This window comes from Haemaphysalis longicornis, unplaced genomic scaffold (genome assembly GCF_048455015.1).
Source record: "Haemaphysalis longicornis isolate Haplotype H1 unplaced genomic scaffold, Haemaphysalis longicornis Haplotype H1 scaffold_1, whole genome shotgun sequence".
In the NCBI taxonomy this organism is placed as follows: Eukaryota; Metazoa; Arthropoda; class Arachnida; order Ixodida; family Ixodidae; genus Haemaphysalis; species Haemaphysalis longicornis.
The window spans coordinates 91,949,277-91,969,914 of record NW_027526203.1 but is presented as its reverse complement, the minus strand read 5'-3'; the positions used below and the strand labels follow the sequence as shown (position 1 = coordinate 91,969,914).

At 49.8% G+C, this 20,638-nt stretch overlaps 1 protein-coding gene across 12 annotated transcripts in view; it reads right to left on the bottom strand.

Annotated features, from left to right (window-relative positions):
* LOC144178022 (papilin-like) overlaps positions 1–20,638 on the bottom strand; it is a 758,094-nt gene that overhangs the window by 469,985 nt on the left and 267,471 nt on the right. For all 12 annotated transcript variants that reach the window (XM_077705608.1, XM_077705588.1, XM_077705615.1 and 9 more), the window contains exon 4: positions 6,431–6,531. In XM_077705608.1, coding sequence (XP_077561734.1) covers positions 6,431–6,531 — 101 coding nt within the window. The remainder of the gene's footprint in view (positions 1–6,430; positions 6,532–20,638) is intronic.

The window sequence follows — 20,638 nt, the reverse complement described above, 5'->3', positions numbered from 1 at the left end:
CCATGGCGAGGAGGTCAAGAGGTTTTGGCTGCGGATGAGCTGCAAACTTCGGCCCATTGGTCAGGACGTCGTGCACCTTTTCCAGGACGTCGTGCACCTTTATTTGATAAAGCACCCACAAATTTTTACAAAGGAACACTGCAAATATAACTTATGTATTGATTTTTTGCCTCAAATTTGGGTGATATTTTGTTCTTGTTCAACAATGTTTACAAGTATGGACATTTCCACCGGAATTAAACGTTTAGATGTGGCTGTGGGTAGATAAACCTGTTGTGCAAGTTGTGTTGTGCCGTCTCCAGCCTCAAATTTGGGTGATATTTTGTTCTTGTTCAACAATGTTTACAAGTATGGCATTTCCACCGGAATTAAATGTTTAGATGTGGCTGTGGGTAGATAAACCTGTTGTGCAAGTTGTGCAAGTTGTGTTGTGCCGTCGCCAGCCCTGTTCCATTCATTTCGCTCATTCAAGCTGTCGTTCGTGACGAAATTACCAACATGGGCTTCCAGCCAGTATGCGCCGTAACTCCTGCTCTTCGCCCCAGTTATGCCCCACCCGGACCACGCAATGTGTACGGCCCTACGCGCTATCAAAACCCGGCTGAATGGAGAACTCCGGATGACAGGCCGATTTGTTTCAAGTGCAGGCGTGTTGGGCACGTCGCGCGCTACTGTCGGGACCGCTGGTCCTCCAGGAGTACCTTTTGGGACGACTCTCGCCGCAACAATGGACACCGCCCAACCTACTATCGCTCGCCGCCCCAGCTTGAGACCCAATTACCAGCAGATGCTCCACCGGAGAGTACAACCTCCCAACGCCGTCGCCCGTCTCGCTCTCCGGAACCTCGTCGACTTTTGCCGCACCACTCTCGCCGTTCATCTCCGGGAAACTAGATGATGCAGCTCCCGGAGGGGACGCTGCATCAACGACCGACCCCGCAAACCCTCTCTTGACGTTGCCGACTGAAGACAATTTGCTAGCAGTTGAAATTGATGGCGTCCCTGTTAATGCCCTAATCGACACTGGTGCCCACATCTCCGTCATGAGTGCACAGCTGCGCTCTCGCCTCCGCAAGGTACTCACCCCTGCCCTTTCGCACGTTCGCGTTGCTGACGGAGGAACTTCAGCTGTCGCGGGTATGTGCACCGCCCGAGTGAGCATAGCTGGCCACCCCGTCACTGTTATGTTCTTTGTTCTGGACAAATGCCCTCATGACGTCATTCTCGGCTGTGATTTCCTCTCAGACTATACCACCCTAATCGACTCTTCGACGGGTCTGCTTCGACTTGATCTACCACTTTCCTCCGACGACCACGCCCCACCTTTCCTCCACTTACGCTCTGATGAGCACGTTCGCCTGCCGCCTCAAGCCGCTACTTATGTCCCTCTCTCTTCAAGCATGCCCGTCCCCGATGGAGACTACGTCGTTGCGCCCATCCTTGACGTTCTACTCACCCGAAACGTTGCTCTTCCCCATACTATTGTCTCCATACAGCAGAACCACGTCTCCTTGCCTTTTCTGAACTTCGCATTCCACACCCAGGTTCTTCCACAAGGAATGACTGTCACTACTGTTTGTCCGGTCTACGATTTCCAAATTTCTGCTTTTACCCTAGACCCCATATCCCACGCCCACTTCGTCCGCTACACCTCCACCCACCACTCAATTCAACGCTATGATTAGCCCTCTGATTAGATCAGGTTTGATTAGATCAGGTACACCTTCTGCGTGAGCTCTTGGCTTCGTATGGTGACATCTTTGACTTGGACAATCCAGTGCTGGGTCGAACTAGCCTCGTCACTCATCGAATCGACACCGGTGACGCCATCCCCATCCACAGGCGCCCGTATCGGGTATCTCGCGCTGAACGGGACGTCATCCACGCCGAAGTTGACAAGATGCTCTCCAAGGATATTATCGAGCCTTCGTGCAGCCCCTGGGCCTCATCAGTGGTGCTGGTAAAAAAGAAAGACGGCACCTGGCGATTCTGCGTTGATTACCGGCATCTTAATCATATTACAAAAAAAAAGACGTCTACCCCCTACCCAGGATTGACGATGCTCTCGACTCTTTACACGGTGCTAAATATTTGTCTTCTATTGACCTTCGATCTGGCTACTGGCAGATAGCTGTTGATGAGTTGGACCGAGAGAAGACTGCTTTCGTCACACCAGACGGCCTTTACCAGTTCAAAGTAATGCCGTTCGGACTATGCAATGCTCCCGCAACGTTCGAGCGAATGATGGACTCTTTTCGCGGTTTCAAATGGTCAACATGCTTATGCTACCTAGACGATGTGATAGTGTTTTCACCCTCTTATGAAACGCATCTTCAGCACCTTTCAGACATCCGCATAATATTTCGACGTGCGGGCCTCCAGCTGAACTAAAAAAAATGTCGCTTTGGCCACCGCCAGATAACCATCCTTGGCAATAACGGGGTTCAACCCGACCCTGACAAAGTACGCGCAGTCAAGGAATTCCCCGAGCCTCCCTCATCCAAGGACGTCCGTAGTTTTATTGGCCTATGCTCGTACTTCCGGCGTTTTATACTGAGGTTTGCTGACATTGCGCGCCCTCTGACAGACCTTCTTACAAAGGACGCTGAGTTCCATTGGGGTGCATCTCAAGCAGAAGCGTTTGCTAAATTGATATCCGCTCTCACCACTTCATCTATCCTGGCCCACTTCGATCCTACTGCCGCCACTTAAGTCCGGACTGACGCTAGCGGACATGGCATTGGCGCTATCCTCGCTCAGCGACAGAACGGTAGAGACCGTGTTATTGCATACGCCAGCCTCCTCCTGACGTCCGCTGAGCAGAACTACTCAATCACGGAGAGGGAGTGCTTGGCACTGGTGTGGGCTGTAGCAAAATTTCGCCAGTATCTGTATGGACGCTCTTTTTCGGTGATAACCGACCACCACGCGCTCTGTTGGCTTTCTTCTCTGAAAGATCCTACAGGACGCCTAGGTCGCTGGGCTCTGCGTCTGCGGGAGTATTCGTACACCATAGTTTATAAGTCCGGCCGCTTGCATCAAGACGCCGATTGCCTGTCCCGTTATCCGGTTCACAACCCTTGACCTTGCTGTTTCGAGAAACTCAAGTAGTGTGCTCGCAATAACGGATTTGTTACGCCTTGGGGACGAGCAGCGCCGCGATCCATCTCTCAGCGCAATTATGAACCATCTCTACTCTGGCTCCCATGACCCTTCACTGCGCCTCTTTAAGTTACGCAATGGGGTCCTCTATCGCTACAACATCCGCCCCGAGGGTCCAGAGTTGCTTCCGGTCCTTCCTGAACGTCTGCGCTCGGACGTTCTCCAGCAACTCCATGACGTGCCCACTGCAGGCCAGCTCGGAGTTTCGCGCACCTACGACCGCGTGCGTCGTCGCTACTTCAGGCCAGGCCTTTATCGCTCTGTACGGCGCTATGTGGCCTTTTGCGACGTCTGGCAACGCCGTAAAAAGCCTATGACATCCCCAGCAGGCCATCTCCAACCGGTGGACATACCCACCGAACCATTTTTTCGTGTAGGCGTCGATCTCCTTGGTCCTTTCCCGGTATCCAGTTCGGGCAACAAGTGGATCGCGGTCGCCACTGATTCCGCCACACGTTACGCAATTACACGTGCTCTCCCCACTAGCTGTGCCTCTGACGTAGCCGATTTTCTTGTCCAAGCGGTCATCCTTCATCATGGCGCTCCTCGTCAGCTCCTTACTGATTGGGGCCGCTATTTCTTGTCTCGCGTTGTCGCCGATATTCTTCGTGCTTCCTCAACGCAGCACAAGATCGCGACTTCTTACCACCCTCAGACGAATGGTCTCACTGAGAGATTCAATAGAACACTTAGCGACATGCTCTCAATGTATATCTCCGACGACCATCGTGATTGGGACGTGGCGTTACCGTGCGTTACATTTGCGTACAATTCGTCCCGTCACGACACCGCTGGATATTCTCCCTTTTACCTGCTCTACGGTCGCGAGCCTGTTTTGCCACTGGACACTCTCTTGCCGCCTTCAGTTCCAACTCCGAATATGCCCGAGCCGCAGTTGACCGTGCCGACCATGCTCGACAAGTTGCCCGCTCTCGCCTCTGCTCATCGCAGTTTTCCCAAAAGGCGCTTTACGATTCCCGCCACCGAGACCTCCAGTTCTCACCTGGGTCTCTTGTTCTTCTGTGGTCGCCGTCCTGCCGTGTGGGGCTCTCTGAAAAACTGCTGTTACCTTACACGGGATCCTACCATGTGGTCCGTCAAGTGACCCCAGTCACCTACGAAATCTCCCAAGCCGCCCCTTCGCCAACTTACCACCTTGGCACCGGAAAAACAGACATTGTCCACGTTTCCCGCCTCAAGCCGTACCATCGCCCTCGCACAACATCGCCCTAGGAAGCACCGAGACGGCGCTTTTTGCCGCGGGGGTTATGTTACAGTGTGTCAGTAGCCAAAGAACGAAATGTTAGTACATAGCCCCAAGCATTGCGGACATGTGCTAGGGCTCAGCTGGGAGGAAGAAGAGGTTCGGGCTAGGTCCAACGCGGTGCTCGCGTCTGTGTGTGTGTGAAATACACCTTCATTTTTACGTATTCCTCTCCGTAACATCCTCACCGTAATATATATCAATGACCTCCCTACCTGCCTCAACAACGGTGACTCTGTCCTCAATGCTGGAGATACCACAATACTTGCTTCCGACAAAAATACCTCTAAGCTAACAGAAACATTAACCACTGACACCTAAAGGGTTCACTACTGCTGCTAAGAAAACCTGCTACAAATTAATAGGCTAAAAACCACTTTCATGATCATTCATTCGCCCACGAAGAACTGACGTTCACACCACACATCATTCTTGGCCCACATAATTCAGATTTGACAATTCTTCTTGGAGTTATCCTAGCCCAAAACCTGAAATTTGAGAAACCAATATGATCTGTTAAATGTAAAATCCCATTAGACATTCTCTTCCTCCTGTACGAAAGGCAGCACAGAAAAACGGGCAGTTAATGCATGCGCTAACAACATCCCGTAGAACACACTGCGGCCGGAAACCTTCATGGTCGCTCGAACTTGTACCACTTAGTTGGGAGTTTTAGCTCCGGATTTACTAAATCACCGATGCAGTTTTGACCTGAACAAAGCAACCGGACTGCACTCCCAGTGCTTCCGTGAAAATGTGGGCTCCTAATATTTTTTTGTATGTTTCCTCTGTAAGAATAGGGTGCATTCAGCGGAGCTTACGGGGTACTCCGCTACAAACGCCACCCAGAGATGGTGCCAGGTGCTTTAGCAGTAATCGGCGCAAAAAAACGGAAAGCTGCTGGCATCGCCGTTACCGCCTCAAGTTCAGCTCGTCGAGTAGTGATGAATCCCTCCAGGATGAACAGCAAATTTCCCTCTTGGAACGCCGACGTGAGCCAATAGCATTTCTTCAAAGGGCTTTCAGGGCATATTTTCGACGGCCTGTGTCACTTCTAAGCCCGCGCATGTGACCGGTTGGCGGTTTATGCGTGCGCAGGTTTATAGTGGAGAATAGTGGGAGGAAGGATGGCAGGCGTGCACACGCACCTGTGGGTTTCATGCCCCTACTCATGGATGGCATGTCCGTTCGGCTGGTGCGAGGTTTAAACGCGGGCGTAAACGGCCCAATGGAACCTGTCCGGAGTCAGAGGTACAGCAGATTGGCTTTGTGTTTTAGGCTATGTCCAGATTACCGACGCAAAACCTGTATCGTGATCTATAAACGTAAAAAAAGCCATGTCACGCAGTTCGGTTGGCTGACACGTGAAATGACGTCATTCTTTAAAGTTATTACGACAGTTGCCGGAACAGTCTGAACCCAGCCTTACACAAACAATAAGATGCTTACAACGCGGGAGGGACACAGGCAGTTCCGTGTTTATCTGCAAGAACAAAGCTTGGATCCGTTAGAGGTTCATTCAGCTAATTTGCTAGGCAATATGCAAATTACGATAAGCGTCTTTTGTTTCGTGCGCTCCCTGTACTTCTTCCGCCATTGCAGGTCATCCTTCTTCACAAAGTGGAAGGGCACTAATTTCTTTTTTTTCCTTCGTTGCACCATCAGCGGATGATGTGTACCTGTGACTGATGATGCTTCCCTGCGTCGCATTCCTAACTATGTTTCCTCCAATTATCAAGTGCATTTATTGTAGGTGGAATTTTTGGGGTATATTTTGTTATTCCGCCATGGCAGTATTTCTGTTTCGGGCTGTGAAGACGATGATGTCTATTGGATTTATGCATGACGGAAAGTAAGATAACACTGTTACCATTTACCATCTCAAAAACTTCTAGCGGATAGGAAATCGTGGCAACAATGGTTTTCTGAACTGTATCCGCACAGTGGCGTCGGCGGACGGTGTTTGTCTTTTTTTAATGCAGAAGGATGGGAAGTGCAACCTACCTTGAACGGGCTGTCCAAAAAACTCGTAATCGAGTTGAAACTGTCCGACGGGAAGCACCTTGAGAACATGCCCGACTATAGGAGGGAGGCAAGTCTCATTTCTGCAAAAAAAAATGAGACACAGGAAAATACAAGTAAAATTCCTGCAAAATATTCTAGCTTGGTGCGATTTTGCTTAGGGTAATTATTGTCTGAATAAGTGAAAAGATGAGTTGTGATTTATCGTAAATTTCATAGCAACAACTGCAGAAGGCAAAGGGTGACACCCGCAATCGTAGCACGCAAGAAGGCTTACATCGCTGAAAAGCCGCGGAAAAAAAAGGAATGTTGTACACTCCTCTAAAAATAAAGTAAGATGAAGTAGCCGAAATGGGCGAGTTGGGTAACTCACCCGAAAGGGAGTTTAGTGCCACTTGAAGGATCGAAGACAGACGAGACCAGCTCTTACAGCTCACGGTATTATCCAGTTTATTGGAGCAACAGTCAAGCAATTCTACATAAGCACACCATCATTACATTACGTAGCGAGTTTGGCTCAGAGAAAACCCTAATGGCAACTGCAAACTATTCAGAAAGCCGTAAAACGCCGGGTGCGAAACCAGCAAATCCCAAAAGTTTGTCCAAGGGCCGAGATTCATTGCCCCAGCGCGCACAACGGGGTGGAGAACTAAATCTCCCAGTGTCCTCGGCGGCTTTTTTCCAACTCGTGCCTTGGTGGTCTTTATCTCGCGCTGACATGCTGGTTTCTTGTTGGCTTTTTGTTGCCGTTCCGTTGCTGTTCTTAACCTGTGCAGGTTAACAGTTCAACTCACTACGTATTGAAACCCCTTGGGTATGTGTTTCTCGAATGGCTTGACATTCGCTACAACAAAATACTTAATATTATGCGCCGTGTGCCCTACAACTTTCATCTGCCCTTTTCCAAGTTGCCGGTCTAACTTAGTTTTTCTGTCATGACCCAAGCAGCCTGCACATCGTGTTACTTAAATCTTTACCCCAAGGCTTTACTTTTCAATTATCTCCACAATAACGACTGTTGCCGCAAGTTCATTAGTCAGGTATATTTTTTAAACCTTTAATCGCAGCAACGAGAACCTGCCATGGGGCCCCAAGAAAAAAACGTGGTAGAACTTAAGGCTGAGGTGTCGGGCATCTCCAGCTCACTGGTTTTTTTTTTTTTTGCAAACAAATGACGAGAAAATGAAAAAACTAACACCTGGCGTTATGGCAGCCTTGGTTAAGTACTCCCATTCAACCCCGAAACCCCTGTCGGCTGTTTCCCAATTACAAGAGTGCCCCCAAGGTAATCCTTAGTCCTCTCTTTAGTCGTTGTGGCGGGGAGCTTTCACTGCAGGTAAAGCAAACTGTGCTGTGGGATTAGTGTATTGGCGATCGCAAGAAACGTGGGCAGCAAATATTACATGCGAAAGAAGCTCACGTGCCTTATGGTAAAAACTTTGTACATGCCAAGAAGTTTACGTACGAGACAATTTAGTACCTGCAGTAATTCCTCTGTGTGAAAGCAATGCATACTCTTTCTAGCCGTGAAAATCGTAGTGGCTCAAAAGGCGCACAGATTTAACTTCCATTGATCTCAGTTTAGCAAGAACTGGAACATAAAACGCCGCCAGATTTTCCGGTAGTGTTAACAGCGGTGTTGCTCGAAATGAAGTCACGCATTAACGCCTGTCGCACGACGTACCCATGCGAGTCTGGATACTGAGCGAACCAAATACAACAGCCTCGCTAGAATAAACATTAGAGCCCCGCCCTTTGGTTCGTCACCAAATGAATATTTTTATGGGTCAATAGGGGAGACCCTCAGAACTAATATGCCGGGGTGGACGTACACAATGAGCGAGGGTTGACACAGACCACGCCAACGAATTCATTGTTCACCAGTACCGAGGGGGAAAAAAGAAAAAAAATTTAAATTAGTAATGGTTTCAAATTTACAGCTTCTTTGTAAATTCAATTCAACCTCTGAAAAATGTACTAGAAAATACCCCAACAAAGAAGCGCTCCAAAAGCTCATTGCATGTGGAAAAGGCCTTACTGCAGTTGGGACGATATTTAAAATTAGAAAATACGTGATGCTCCTGTTATTATAAATCCCTATTTTTACAGCTCTACAAATGAAATATATATGTGCAGTGTTGAAGTGCAAAGGAAAAGATAAAAAAGAACGCAATAAAGAGCATAGGTCGGCGGACTCACTCATGAGTCCACTCACTCAGAGTCATTTGGACTCACACTCACTCGTGAGTTTGAGTTTGAGTGAGCCGAGGCTAGGGTAGCATGGCGAGTTTGAGCTTGAGTGAGTTTTAGCCCGACTGAATTTGAGTACGCCAGGGACCGAGTGAGTTCTGAGTTCATTTTGAGTTTTGAGCGCATTTTGAATTTGAGTACCTTCGGAGTTTTGAGTACATTTTGAGATCTGAGCACATATGAACTGTAGCCTAGGAGGCAGATATGGTTGGCGGTTAACTTTCATGGGACACTTTGGGCTCGTAATTCAGGTTAGCTGTGGTTACGGCAGCATTCACGATGCGCATTATTGGTTGCAGCAGAAATGTGGTTGGTGGGGTGTCTGATTATCGACTGGTGAGGTCATAAATAAACGTTATCGCACCTTTTCCGCTTTATGGAACCTCTAAGAAGGTAGGAGAGGGTGGTGGGAAACAGTGTTGCGGAGTTACTACTCCGGAATTGCAATGATTCCGGATTCATTGTGCCTTTCCGAGATGCCGGAATGGAATGGGAATTGAATGAGGACAGTGCTTGGAGGAATGGAATGGGAATAGAATTAAGTGTCTTTTGCCAGGAATGGAATGGGAATAGAATGAGGATTTTTGGACGACAGCGTCACCATGGCTGGTGCCTTCCGGATACTTGATTAGTCTGTGGCGATGACTGCATCGGTACATCTCAAAGGGGTCAGCGGTGACAAGCACGAGAACGCATATTTCACATCTCGAAGAACTGAATCCGCGCAGCCTGCCGCAGTTTGTGTGAAAGTAAGCTTCGAGCGGCGCGAGCGCGTCTGGCCGGTGGTGCCGTTAGGTCGACTCGTCGCGCTTCGGCAGGCTGTTTGAGGCATAGCTTTCTCTATACAACTGCCCGTGGTGCCGATGGCAGACCGGCGTCTGCCATCATGGCAGACCAGACCAGGCCAGCCGGCGGGGAATAGCATCGACAAGCAGGGACGTGGGGATACGAACGGCGCGCCTCCAAAGCCGCGCTGTTTCTCACCGCAAGCTGATGCTGCGAAATCTTGAAGATAAGAATGCAAAGCGTTTTCGCATAAAACATGAACCAACGAGTCTACTTTGCGTTCTCCTACCACCCTCCGTACCCGAAACGCAAGGAATGGCCTCGTAGCTTGCAAGCCGACCTGGTAAGCATCTAGCGGGAATACGACGTCCACATGTCGACCGTCTGACCGAGTGTTTCAGCGGGTGCTCGGCCCGGCGCTCTAGCAAATTAAAACCAAGGCAACAAAAGAAAATAGCGGGTGAGGGCCCTGGGTACACGGCACCCGCCATAAGCATGAGAAGCGAGCTTCGAATATGTTACTGAGCTTTCTACCTCCACGCTCCGCTACGGCCGCTATGGTAGGGGGCAGCTGGGATATACGATTACACTAGATATTATATAGGACAATGCAGAACACACACCTGCCGAAAGGCGTTTGTTTATAGTAGTTGCGGTGAAAATAGCGCCTTTTGTTTGCGAGTGCTTTGACAGCTCTCAGCAGTGCGACACCATGCTTTGCTTCGATCCCAATGTGCGGCCCTCTCCTCCTGTTGCGCCAGTCTTGTTCGTGGTTTGGTTGCTTTGCTTCTATTCACGCGGCCTTTGCGCCTGGGTGCAAACGTACCTGATTACTGAAGCCTTGTTCTCGGCTCGAAAGTTGAAACATCGCCACAATTCACGTAGGAAGGCGTCAATTAACAATTTTGATCAGGTCCTTGGACATATAGGTTGCTCGTTCGTGGAAACAAACTGCCTTTCCATACTTCTTTATTTTGCTATGGATCCCGTCACGATATGGTTCTGTCACTTTAAATTAGGTGGTCATAAATAATGTTCTGCTTTGAACAGATTGTGCCGAGGTAAGGCCAGGGCAACAAACAAGCAAGCGAAATAGAGGTCAACGTGGGAGCGGTGGCAACTTTCCTACGGTGAATGCAAGAAGTGTTAACGGTGTTTTTTGCCGGTGCCCTTCCATCTCTCGCGTTGGCAGAGTAGCATTAGCGCTCAATCCTGTAAATTCACTTCAATAAGCATTTCGAATTCATGTAAGTACATGTGAGCGAGCTCCGCGCGACATGCCGGTGAGTTCTCCACGGCATACTAATTACGCTGGTATGAGGGTGCGCAAAGCAGACAGCAAGGTAGCACGCCACAGACTGTGCAACAAAACGGAAAAAGCAGACATCAATGTAATAGCTGCTTCATATCGCGTCGCGCAAGAAGAAACCGTTAAAACATGCTAACATGCAAATAGTATAATAATTAGTGGGATCCCGCTACTTATTATGCAAAAAGGGGCAGTGTGACACTTCCCCTTTTTAGAACGAAAGATTTGTTAGTGTTACTATCGCATTCGGTCAGAAAATAATATATTCCCCCTTAGACCGGTTGCTCTACCGAAAAGCGCAAATTAAATCTCCATTTCTCCCTCTCTCTCTCTCTCTCGCTAAACTGTGCTTTCATTGGGTTAAAACACTTACTTGAAAGTCACATAAACGAAAGTTTATAAATAAGATTACACACGCGTCGATCATGAAGGAGTACAATAGTGTAGCTTTATCTCAAACGATGTAACGGTGTACATTTAGAGTGTCCGTAGTTGTGTGTACTTAGTGCGCGAAAAATCGCCGCATGGGTTCGTTCTTCGCGTGTGGTTTGGATGTTTAAATGTTTTAAGATCAGTCTAGACGCACTTTCAGCGAAAGTCTGACAGACTTGTAGTTTTCGCGCTTCTATCTAGTTTCGTAAGGAAGGCACGGTAATTTTTTCCATGAGGTAGTTGTTCTGCACGAGATATGTACCCAATTTTCTACCACCTGGCAACTTCGGTGACATGTGACACATTTCGCACCATAGGTTTGCAGTTTTCGACGCGTATGATAACGTCAGATTCATGTTCCGTTCCTCGGTAACTCGATAGAGCACCTGAGGCAGTTCTTACGTAGACGAATTAAAGGAATGAAATTGAACTTTGCGTCCATTCCTCGAGTGGGAATGGGCTAACTTCTGTCATTCAGAGGAATTGTAAGGAATAGAATCACGACAAGTTCTAATTCCTCGGAATGGAATAGGAATGGAATGGGGATACCCATTCCGCAACACTGGTGGGAAAGCACACGGCGGCCCTTTCTTGCTGGTTGTTCGCCTGCTTCTGTTAATGGTTTGGTTTCCTAGGGTCAAAAAGGAAGAGGGCGGAAGGAGCGACGGCTGTCCCCTCGGCCGTTTCAAATTAGTTTTCAACTGAACTGACTGAGTGGCGCCAGTTTAAATTGAATAATGACCGCATTATGAGATAGATTGTGAAAAATTTCAAACAGATGACGCTAAGGCGTGTAAGGTATTAAGTTAAAGGTCCCGATTAACGGAATCACCCGAGGTAAATTTTAAAAAATGCCTCTTTGCATAGCCATCAGACAGTCATAATAAGTCATAGATGGGGTTAAATCCAAAATGATGCCACGAGGGCGTGTGGGGAATCATTTTCAAGGTCTAGATGAGGGGAATCACGTGGAACAAAAATGCGTTATGGTTATATTATGACCTAGTCATGGCTAGTCATAGAGTGGGTTAAAATTTATATTCATAGCGCTAGGGTGTGTGGCTAGGAAATTAAAGGTCTCGATGAGGGCAATCACGTCGGACAAGTGCATAAATGCTTTCTGATTATTATCAATGACGTAGTCAAAATTCGGTTAAAATTCAAAATGATGCCACTAGGATCTGCGGGGCATCAAATTGAAGGTTGCGATTAGGGAAATCACATGGGACTAAAATACGGTATGGCTATATGATGAGATAGTCATGGTTAGTCAATGTTTGAGTTAACATTGAACTTGATGCCACTAGGATGTGTTGGGTATTAAATTAATGGTCCCGATGAGGGGAATCACGTAGGAGAAATACAAAAATGCTTCCTGGTTATAGTCATGAGGTAGTCATGGCGAGCCATATTGGGCGTGTGCGGTATCAAATTTGCGATCTTGTTGAGGGGATCAGGTGGGACAAATAAAAAAGGCTTCGGGGTTCTAACCATGAGATGGTCATGGTGAGTCATAGATTGGGTTAAAATTCAAGGCGAGACCGCTAAACCAAATGGGGTATCAAATTCAAGGTTTCAGTTAGGGGAATCACGTGGGGCATGTAAATAATACTTACTGCTTACAGTCATGAGTGTCATGGTTATTCAGATTTGAATAAAATTCCAAATGATCCTGCTAGGATGTGTGGGGTATCAAATTAAATGTCTTGTTGAGGGGAAGCGCGTAGGACTCATATAAAAATGCTTTCTGGTTATAGTTATGAGATAGTCGTGCTGCGTCACAGATTGAGTGAAAATTTAGAGTGATGCCAGTAGGGCTTGTTGGGTATCAAGTTCAAGGTCTCGATGAGGGGAATGGCGTGGAATAAATAAAGAAATTGTACTCCTTATCATCATGATATTGTCACGAAGCCAAGGACGACGCAGTTGTATTGAAGGAGAAACAAGTTTATTGGAGCGAACTTGTGCTCCCCTAACAACTCAAAAGAATACAGAGGCGGCGAAGCAGCGGTCAACAAAGTGACTAGCACAGGCGAGTGTCGTCGAATGAAGGCCGCGGCGTCTGCTCTGCAGGCTTTTATCTTCCGGCACACGTGTTTCTGGAAACGTCGATTCACATCGAGAACATTGTAGATCACAGAAGATTATTCTGGGCTAGTGGCGTTAGGGCAAAACAGTCTGCTTATCTTAATGTGATAGCCCGTGCGGCATAAAAGTAAAGAATGTAAGACGCGCTTCGTTTGGAACGCAGATAACACAGCCGGGCATGGCCCGGCAGTAAAAAGAAACAATAAATAATCAAACCCATACATGGTTCGCGGCATTACCCCCCTCTAAGAGTGCATCGACCCGATGCTAAAATAAAACACAGTCCGAACGAACAACAAAAAAAGTTCGTCATCTTGCATAGTAAGGCTTCAAGCGAACGACGTGGACGACTTCGGGCTGCATGCGTCGTCGTGATGTTCCGGAAGCACCATCGAAGATCACCTCGTAGGTAAGTTGGCCGACACGTCGTAGAATCTGGTAGGGTCCGAAATTCCGTCGCAGAAGCTTCTCACTTAGTACCCGTCGACGGATGGGAGTCCAAACCCACACACGATCCCCAGGGTGGTACTCGGCTTCTCGGCGTCGGAGGTTGTACCGCCCGGCATCCACCAGCTGCTGGTCCATTGTACGAACTCGTGCCAGCTGGCGGGCCTCCTCCGCACGCTGAAGGTATCCTTGGACGTCGGCGTTGATGTCGTCGTCTTCTACGTGCGGAAGCATGGCGTCGAGCATCGTAGTCGGCCGTCTTCCGTAGACAAGCTCGAACGGCGTCATCTGCGTAGTTTCCTGGATAGCCGTGCTGTACGCATAGCTGACGTACGGTAGCACTTCGTCCCAAGTCTTATGTTCAACGTCGACGTACATTGACAGCATATCCGAGATTTTCTTGTTCAGGCGTTCCGTTAGTCCGTTCGTTTGGGGGTGGTAGGCCGTCGTTCTTCGGTGATCCGTGTTGCTGTAGCGTAATATCCCTTGCATCAGCTCCGCAGTAAAGGCCGTTCCACGGTCCGTGATTAGGACTTCCGGGGCTCCATGTCGCAGCACAACTTGGCTTATGAAGAACTTGGCGACTTCTTGTGCAGTCCCCCTCGGAAGTGCGGCGGTCTCTGCGTAGCGCGTCGTGTAGTCTGTCGCTACAACAATCCACTTGTTCTCGGATAGGGATGTAGGGAACGGGCCCAGAAGGTCCATTCCAATCTGTTGGAACGGCCTAGATGGGACGCCGATCGGTTGCAGAAGTCCGGCGGGTCTCGTCGGTGGCGTTTTTTGTCGCTGGCAATCACGGCAGCTCCGGACGTAGTGGTTGACGTCGGATGCAAGGCGGGGCCAGTAGTACTTCGCCTTGATTTTTCCAATTTTGCGAGCTGTGCCGAGATGTCCGGAAGACGGGTGGTCGTGGCACGCTTCCAAAATTTCGTCACGAAGATCTGCCGGGATCACAAGGAGATAATTTGCTCTAGTTTCGGGGCTGAAATTCTTCACGAGGACGGAGTTTTTCAGGCTGAATGCAGGTAAGTTGCGTTTGAAGGCACTGGGCACGGCGACGTTGCATCCTTGGAGGTAGTCAATCATGACCGGTAGATCGGGGTCGGCACGCTTCTGGGCGGCCAGGTCGCTCTCAGTCACGACTCCGAAGAACGCGCTGACTTCATCGGAGTCTTGTGGTGGTGGGTCGACTGGGGCACGGGACAGGCAGTCGGCGTCGGAGTGTTTCCTCCCGGATTTATAGACTACTGTAACGTCGAATTCTTGACGGCGCAAGCTCCATCTACCAAGACGGCCAGAGGGGTCCTTCAAATTGGCGAGCCAACACAGCGCATGGTGGTCTGTCACAACCTTGAATGGTCCATTTCGCCCATACACGTATGGGCGAAATTTTGAAATGGCCCATATAATAGCGAGGCACTCTTTCTCAGAGGCTGAGTAGTTTCTTTCTTCCTTGGACAGACCACGGCTGGCATAGGCGATTACTTTCTCGCACCCGCTTTGCTTTTGCACGAGGACGGCACCCAAGCCTATATCACTGGCGTCCGACCAGGATGCCAACCCGCGTTAAAGGAGCCATGAAGACAAAATACAAGTTGGGTTTATTAGAAAGACTGCCTAGTCCCGATAACAATGATACAAGTATCATCGCAATCTTCGAACAAATAACGGAGATATTAAAGAAAACGTGTGAAGCAATCGCGACCCTCTAGCCAATTTCCCGCAACTTTTCTATGACGTCACGGAACCTTGTTTGTGCGATTGGCGGCCGCCTAACTGACCTGTCGCGACGACACATGACTGGACGTCTGTAATGGGGCCTCTAGTTTCATTTGACCGCATTACTTGAAAGCTAACGTGCAGTTAACGCACTGAAAATTATGTTTTATTGTTGGCCCGTATGACGTCATTCTTGCTCATAACACGTCACTGTGGCGCAAAATTTGAAAGTTTTTAAATACTTCTTGCTTTTTTTTCGTTAAAAAACATCTTTTGTGGCTGTAATAGAGTTGAGTGAGATACTGAATCCTAGTTCTTTCAAATTAAACTAAGTTTTATTTTCTCTTCATGGCTCCTTTAAACACTGAGTCGCCGCCGTTTCATAAAAGCTTGCCCAGCTACCGGTCGATGAGCCCGAAAACCGAACTACCGCCGAGCAGTCAAAGGAGAAGAGAAGACCGTCCCAGCAGAACCCCATGCTCCATCGCCTCAAGGGCAGCGACCCGACCGCAAGCGACACCGTCGGCGCAGTGATGAAGCGATTGGCTGCACCAGGGTCATCGATAGCCAGTCAGAGGGTCGCCCGCACGAAACCTCCGGTGAATACAAGGGCATCGGCAATCCAGAGGCTGACAACATGAGTAGAGTTTAAGCCTCGCCCTTCTCTTTTGTATTTAGTGTGTGCTATTCGGTGGTTTTAACGCGTAATTGTGGTCCTATATTTGTTTAGTGGATTTTCGTATACCGTTCGTACGTGTGTTGTGCGGTGAAGCGTGCCAGTAGGATTGACTGCGCTCTTGTGGACTGTGCGCAAAAACTTTTCCGTCGGTAGAGCGAACTTCTCCCAACTCCACCGTGCCTTTTTAACTCTTAGAATAGTTGTTGCTCCCCAACAACTTTCTTAGACCCGGGGTCATTGTGATGAAGTGCGGGTGGACGAGGAAGAAGAGGAGACCGAGCGTGCAGCTGCAACGAGTGCGCGCAGAAAAATCGAAAAAGCGCAACCGCTGCTGTTCCCGAGAGCCGTCCGCCGCTGATCCCGACAACCCGTGGGCTTGCCGTGCCTGGAGCTCGTGACGCGCTGGGCGAGAGAGCACGGGTCCGGATTCACCTGGAGGTGGAACCCTCCGGTCACACCCGCTGCTACGCCCTCGAGCCGTGACTCATCGGAAAGGTCGACGATGCCTTCCCGACGTCCCGCGCCTGGTTACGACGGGGCCTAGAACCGGTCATCGAGCCAGCCTCGCCGTGACGTCCTCGTCGACTCCGCACGCATCGGGACTTCAACACCTCGACGGGCTGCGACAAAACCCCGTAGGACGTTTGCTTTCTTGATTGCGGACATTTCCGTTAGCCTCTTGCCTTTTTTAACGCTGATATCTTTCGTCTCGCGTACTTACTTTCGTGCCCTAACTTCTGCTTCTTTCGTGTCATGCATAAAGCAACGTTTACTCCCGCACGCACTGGCCACTGACCCGTGCCTTTCACGCCAATCCTTGTCCCATTCATTACAAGGTGAGGGTTGATGATGAACAACTGTCCGATGGGTGATCATGCTGGGCACACTTTGCGCAGGTCAGACGGCCACGGCAGGAGTTGGTTCCACGCCCGAACCGCTGGCACTTAAAGCAGCGGCGCGGGTTCGGAATGTAAGGACGTATGGAGCATCGAATGAAGCCTGCGGTGATATGTTCAGAAAGTGAGGAGCGGTTGAAGGTCAGGATAATATGTTTGGTGGGAATTATCTTATCCCTGCGCATCGTGATGCGGCGCACGGCGGTGATGCCATGATCCTTTAAACCTTTAAGAAGGTCGTCATCTGTCTCGTTTAGGAGATCTGGCTCAGAGATCACACCCTGCGAGCTATTCAGGCTGACGACATTAACACGGACTGGTTGCTAGCAGAATTCGCTAATGTGTTCGCGCCAGGTTTAGGTCTCATAAAAGGACCTCCGGTACACTTCGAGACGCGAGAAAACGTGGTGCCGAAATTTTGGAAAGCACACGAAGTTCTTTATGCTTTTCGTCCAAAAGTAGACGCGCAACTGGACCGCCTTTCGGGCGCGGGTATTATGGTCCCGGTGCCTCATTCGAAGTGGGCCGCGCCAGTGGTACCGGTAGTGAAACGGAATGGCTGCATCAACCTTTGCGGCGATTTTAAACTAACGGAAAACAAAGCCTGTCCGACTGAGCAATATCCGTTCCCACGGCTGGAGGATATCCTGGCGATATTAAACGGCGGTGAAGTTTTAACCACGATAGAATTGCGGTAGGCGTACAACCAGCTTCCGTTGGATGAGGAAGCCATGCTACTCCCGACCATAAACATTCATAAGGGACTGTTCAGCTTCACTCGCCCGCCTTTTGGAGGGGCGTCCGCGCCGGCCGTGTTTCAACGTCATATGGAGACCATTTTTCAGGGGCTTCCGGGTGTTCAGGTCTACCTAGACGACGTCATTGTGGCAGAGAAACGCAATGACTGCACCACATTGCGCGCAGTAGGAGTATGGCGTGCGCTTGAACGCAGACAAGTCCAAGTTCCGCCAAGCAGAGGTGAATTTTTTGGGACATCGAATTAGCACTCGAGGTTTTCAACCAAAGACGGAAAACATAGGCACCATCCTTGAGGTTCAGGCACCGCGGAATCACGCAGAATTAAGGTCCTACGTTGGAATGGTCACGTACTACCACAAGTTTCTCCCTAACCCATCGACCGCCATGGCGTCCCTATATCAAGTACTCCGGAAGGAAGCTAAATGGGAGTGGGGTACCACCCAACAACAGTCATTCAGTAATGTGAAAGACCTTCTCAAATCCGCAGATTTTCCGGCGCATTTTGACCCACACAGGCCGCTAGTCCTGGAATGCGATGCCTCCCCGGACGGAATCGGCGCAGTGCTTTCACACGACGTTGGGGGCGGGGTATTTCGGCCCATTGAGTTCCGTTCTCGGGTATTGACGGCAGCTGAGAAAAATTACTCGCAGCTGGAGCGTGGAGACCTGGCACTTGTGTTTGGTGCATCGAAATTGCAACAATACTTACTCGGCAATACTTTCACATTCATGACGGACCACAAGCCGCTTGTGGGGCTTTTTCATCCAGATAGGCCAGTACCCGTTATGGCCGCTGCGCGAATCTAGCGATGGGCCCCGCTGCTGAGCTCATACGATTACGTCATCATACATCAGCCCGGGAAAGACAACGTTCCAGCAGATGCCCTCAGCCGGCTCCCCACGTCAGCAACTTCCCAGCCAGAGACTCATGAAGAAACTGTGGACGGTGAGTATATCCTGCTCACGGCAACCCTCAAGGATGGTGTCATGTGCAGCGTGACCGGTGAGGGCGTTCGTTGATCCGGAGTTGGGGCAAACATTGAGGTCGCGTAGGGCGAAGAAAGAAGCTTTATGTACAGATATTTACATGGCGTTTGACTGAGTGAACAGGGTTTTGCGCTCCTGCGCGCACGAGAATAAATACCCATGTTGGGTCCGCCCCCTTTTCCCCTTTTTCTCGGCTGAAACCTTTCTCGGCTTTTCCCCTTTTTCTCGGTGGACTGAAACGGATGTCCACGCACTCACAAAGAGGAGGCACTTTCCCTCTCACTGGTCAGACGGTGGCTTTGGTGGTGCAACATTCCTTGAACAGCGCCGTCTCGGATCCACTACAAAGCGGCCCCACGACGTTTAGCTCGCAGCTGAAGATTGTCGCTGGAGGAGCAACGCAGCACGCCATTGTTCATCCCTCCCTGCACTATTACCGCGCATTGTGACTTGCCTGGCCAGCGGGCGCTTGGGTTCCCGTGAAGCCGCGGAAAGCGGCTTGTGTCCAGTAGCAGAATTAGTCGCCCCGCGTCCTTGCGCACAAAAACTGGTCGCTCCCCGTCGATAAGGGGGGTGGGGGGGAGGAACCAGCGAAAACCAGACGCCGGGAGGGTTCGATGATTGAACCCGATAATATTGCAGACGGTCGTGGCAATTGCCAATACGCCGATCGTAACACTATCCAATTCTACCGCCTCCGGACCACGATATGGTAACGTCGTCTGCATGCAGACTATGTCCCAGCCCCTCTATGGAGTCTAAGGCGCGCTGGAAAAAAGTCCCTAACGCAGTTGCAAGCCCTTCTGTCTACCCCAAAGCTCTCTACGTCCTCCATCACTGCCTCCGGCTTAAGGCTATCAAATGCTTTCGTCAGGTCCAGACCTAGAATGGCTGTGATGTCTGACTTTGAGCATGCTTCTCCGTCAGTGATTTTATGCTTGAGTGTCAACATCACGTCTTGCGTTTACAGTCCCGGTATAAAGCCGATCATGCTATGGGGGGAGAGGTCTATTTCGTCCATGAACGCGTGAAGTCTGTTCAGGACAACGTGCGTCTAACAGTTTGCCCATGCACGGCGATAGTGAGTTGAGTCTCAGGTTCTTCAGGTGAAGTTTCGTTCCAGGATTCGGAATCATTACTATCTTTGCATCTTTCCACCGTGCCGGTACCTCATCGCGATACCAGCACCACTTGAAGTACCAAGTCAGCGCCTGCACCGACCCGTCGTGCAAGTTCCACAGCATCCTGTTTGTAGCGCGCTGGCGCGCTGGCCGAGGTGCGTCTCCTGAATGCAGACGCGCACCGCTCCGGCCAGCGGGGTGGGTCCGTCCAACTGAGGAATCGGACGTCCGTTATAGTACTAAGGAGCACCCGGGGGTCGTATCCTGGGTATCTTTTTCGAATATTTTTTATGGGCCCCTCGTCGGAGCCATCAAATTTGTGAATGATTTTGATTCGATTCTGCTTCTGAGTCATTTTGCTCTTTGGTGGTCTATCAGGAACCCAAGTGTGTTCCAGGTTTTTGCTAGCCGCATGTGCCTATTCACCTCGCCGCACTTGAACCAAGTCTGTTGTGCCAAACGACGTGCCTAGTCCTCGACCACTGTATTGACTCTGGCTAGCCGCCTGGGGAGGTTGCGAATGCACTGTCGGCCACAAAATAAATCGGACCAAGGGATCGGTGCGCGAAAACTATCGGTGCGATGCCTCATGCCCAAGGGCCTGCTGTCGAGATAGCTGAGGGCGCATGCGCGTTCTAATCTCGTCAATGCACGTCAGTTTTCTCGATCGCGGACGCAGCCCTTAGTTTATCTCGAATGTGACACCCGGCGGCGCCT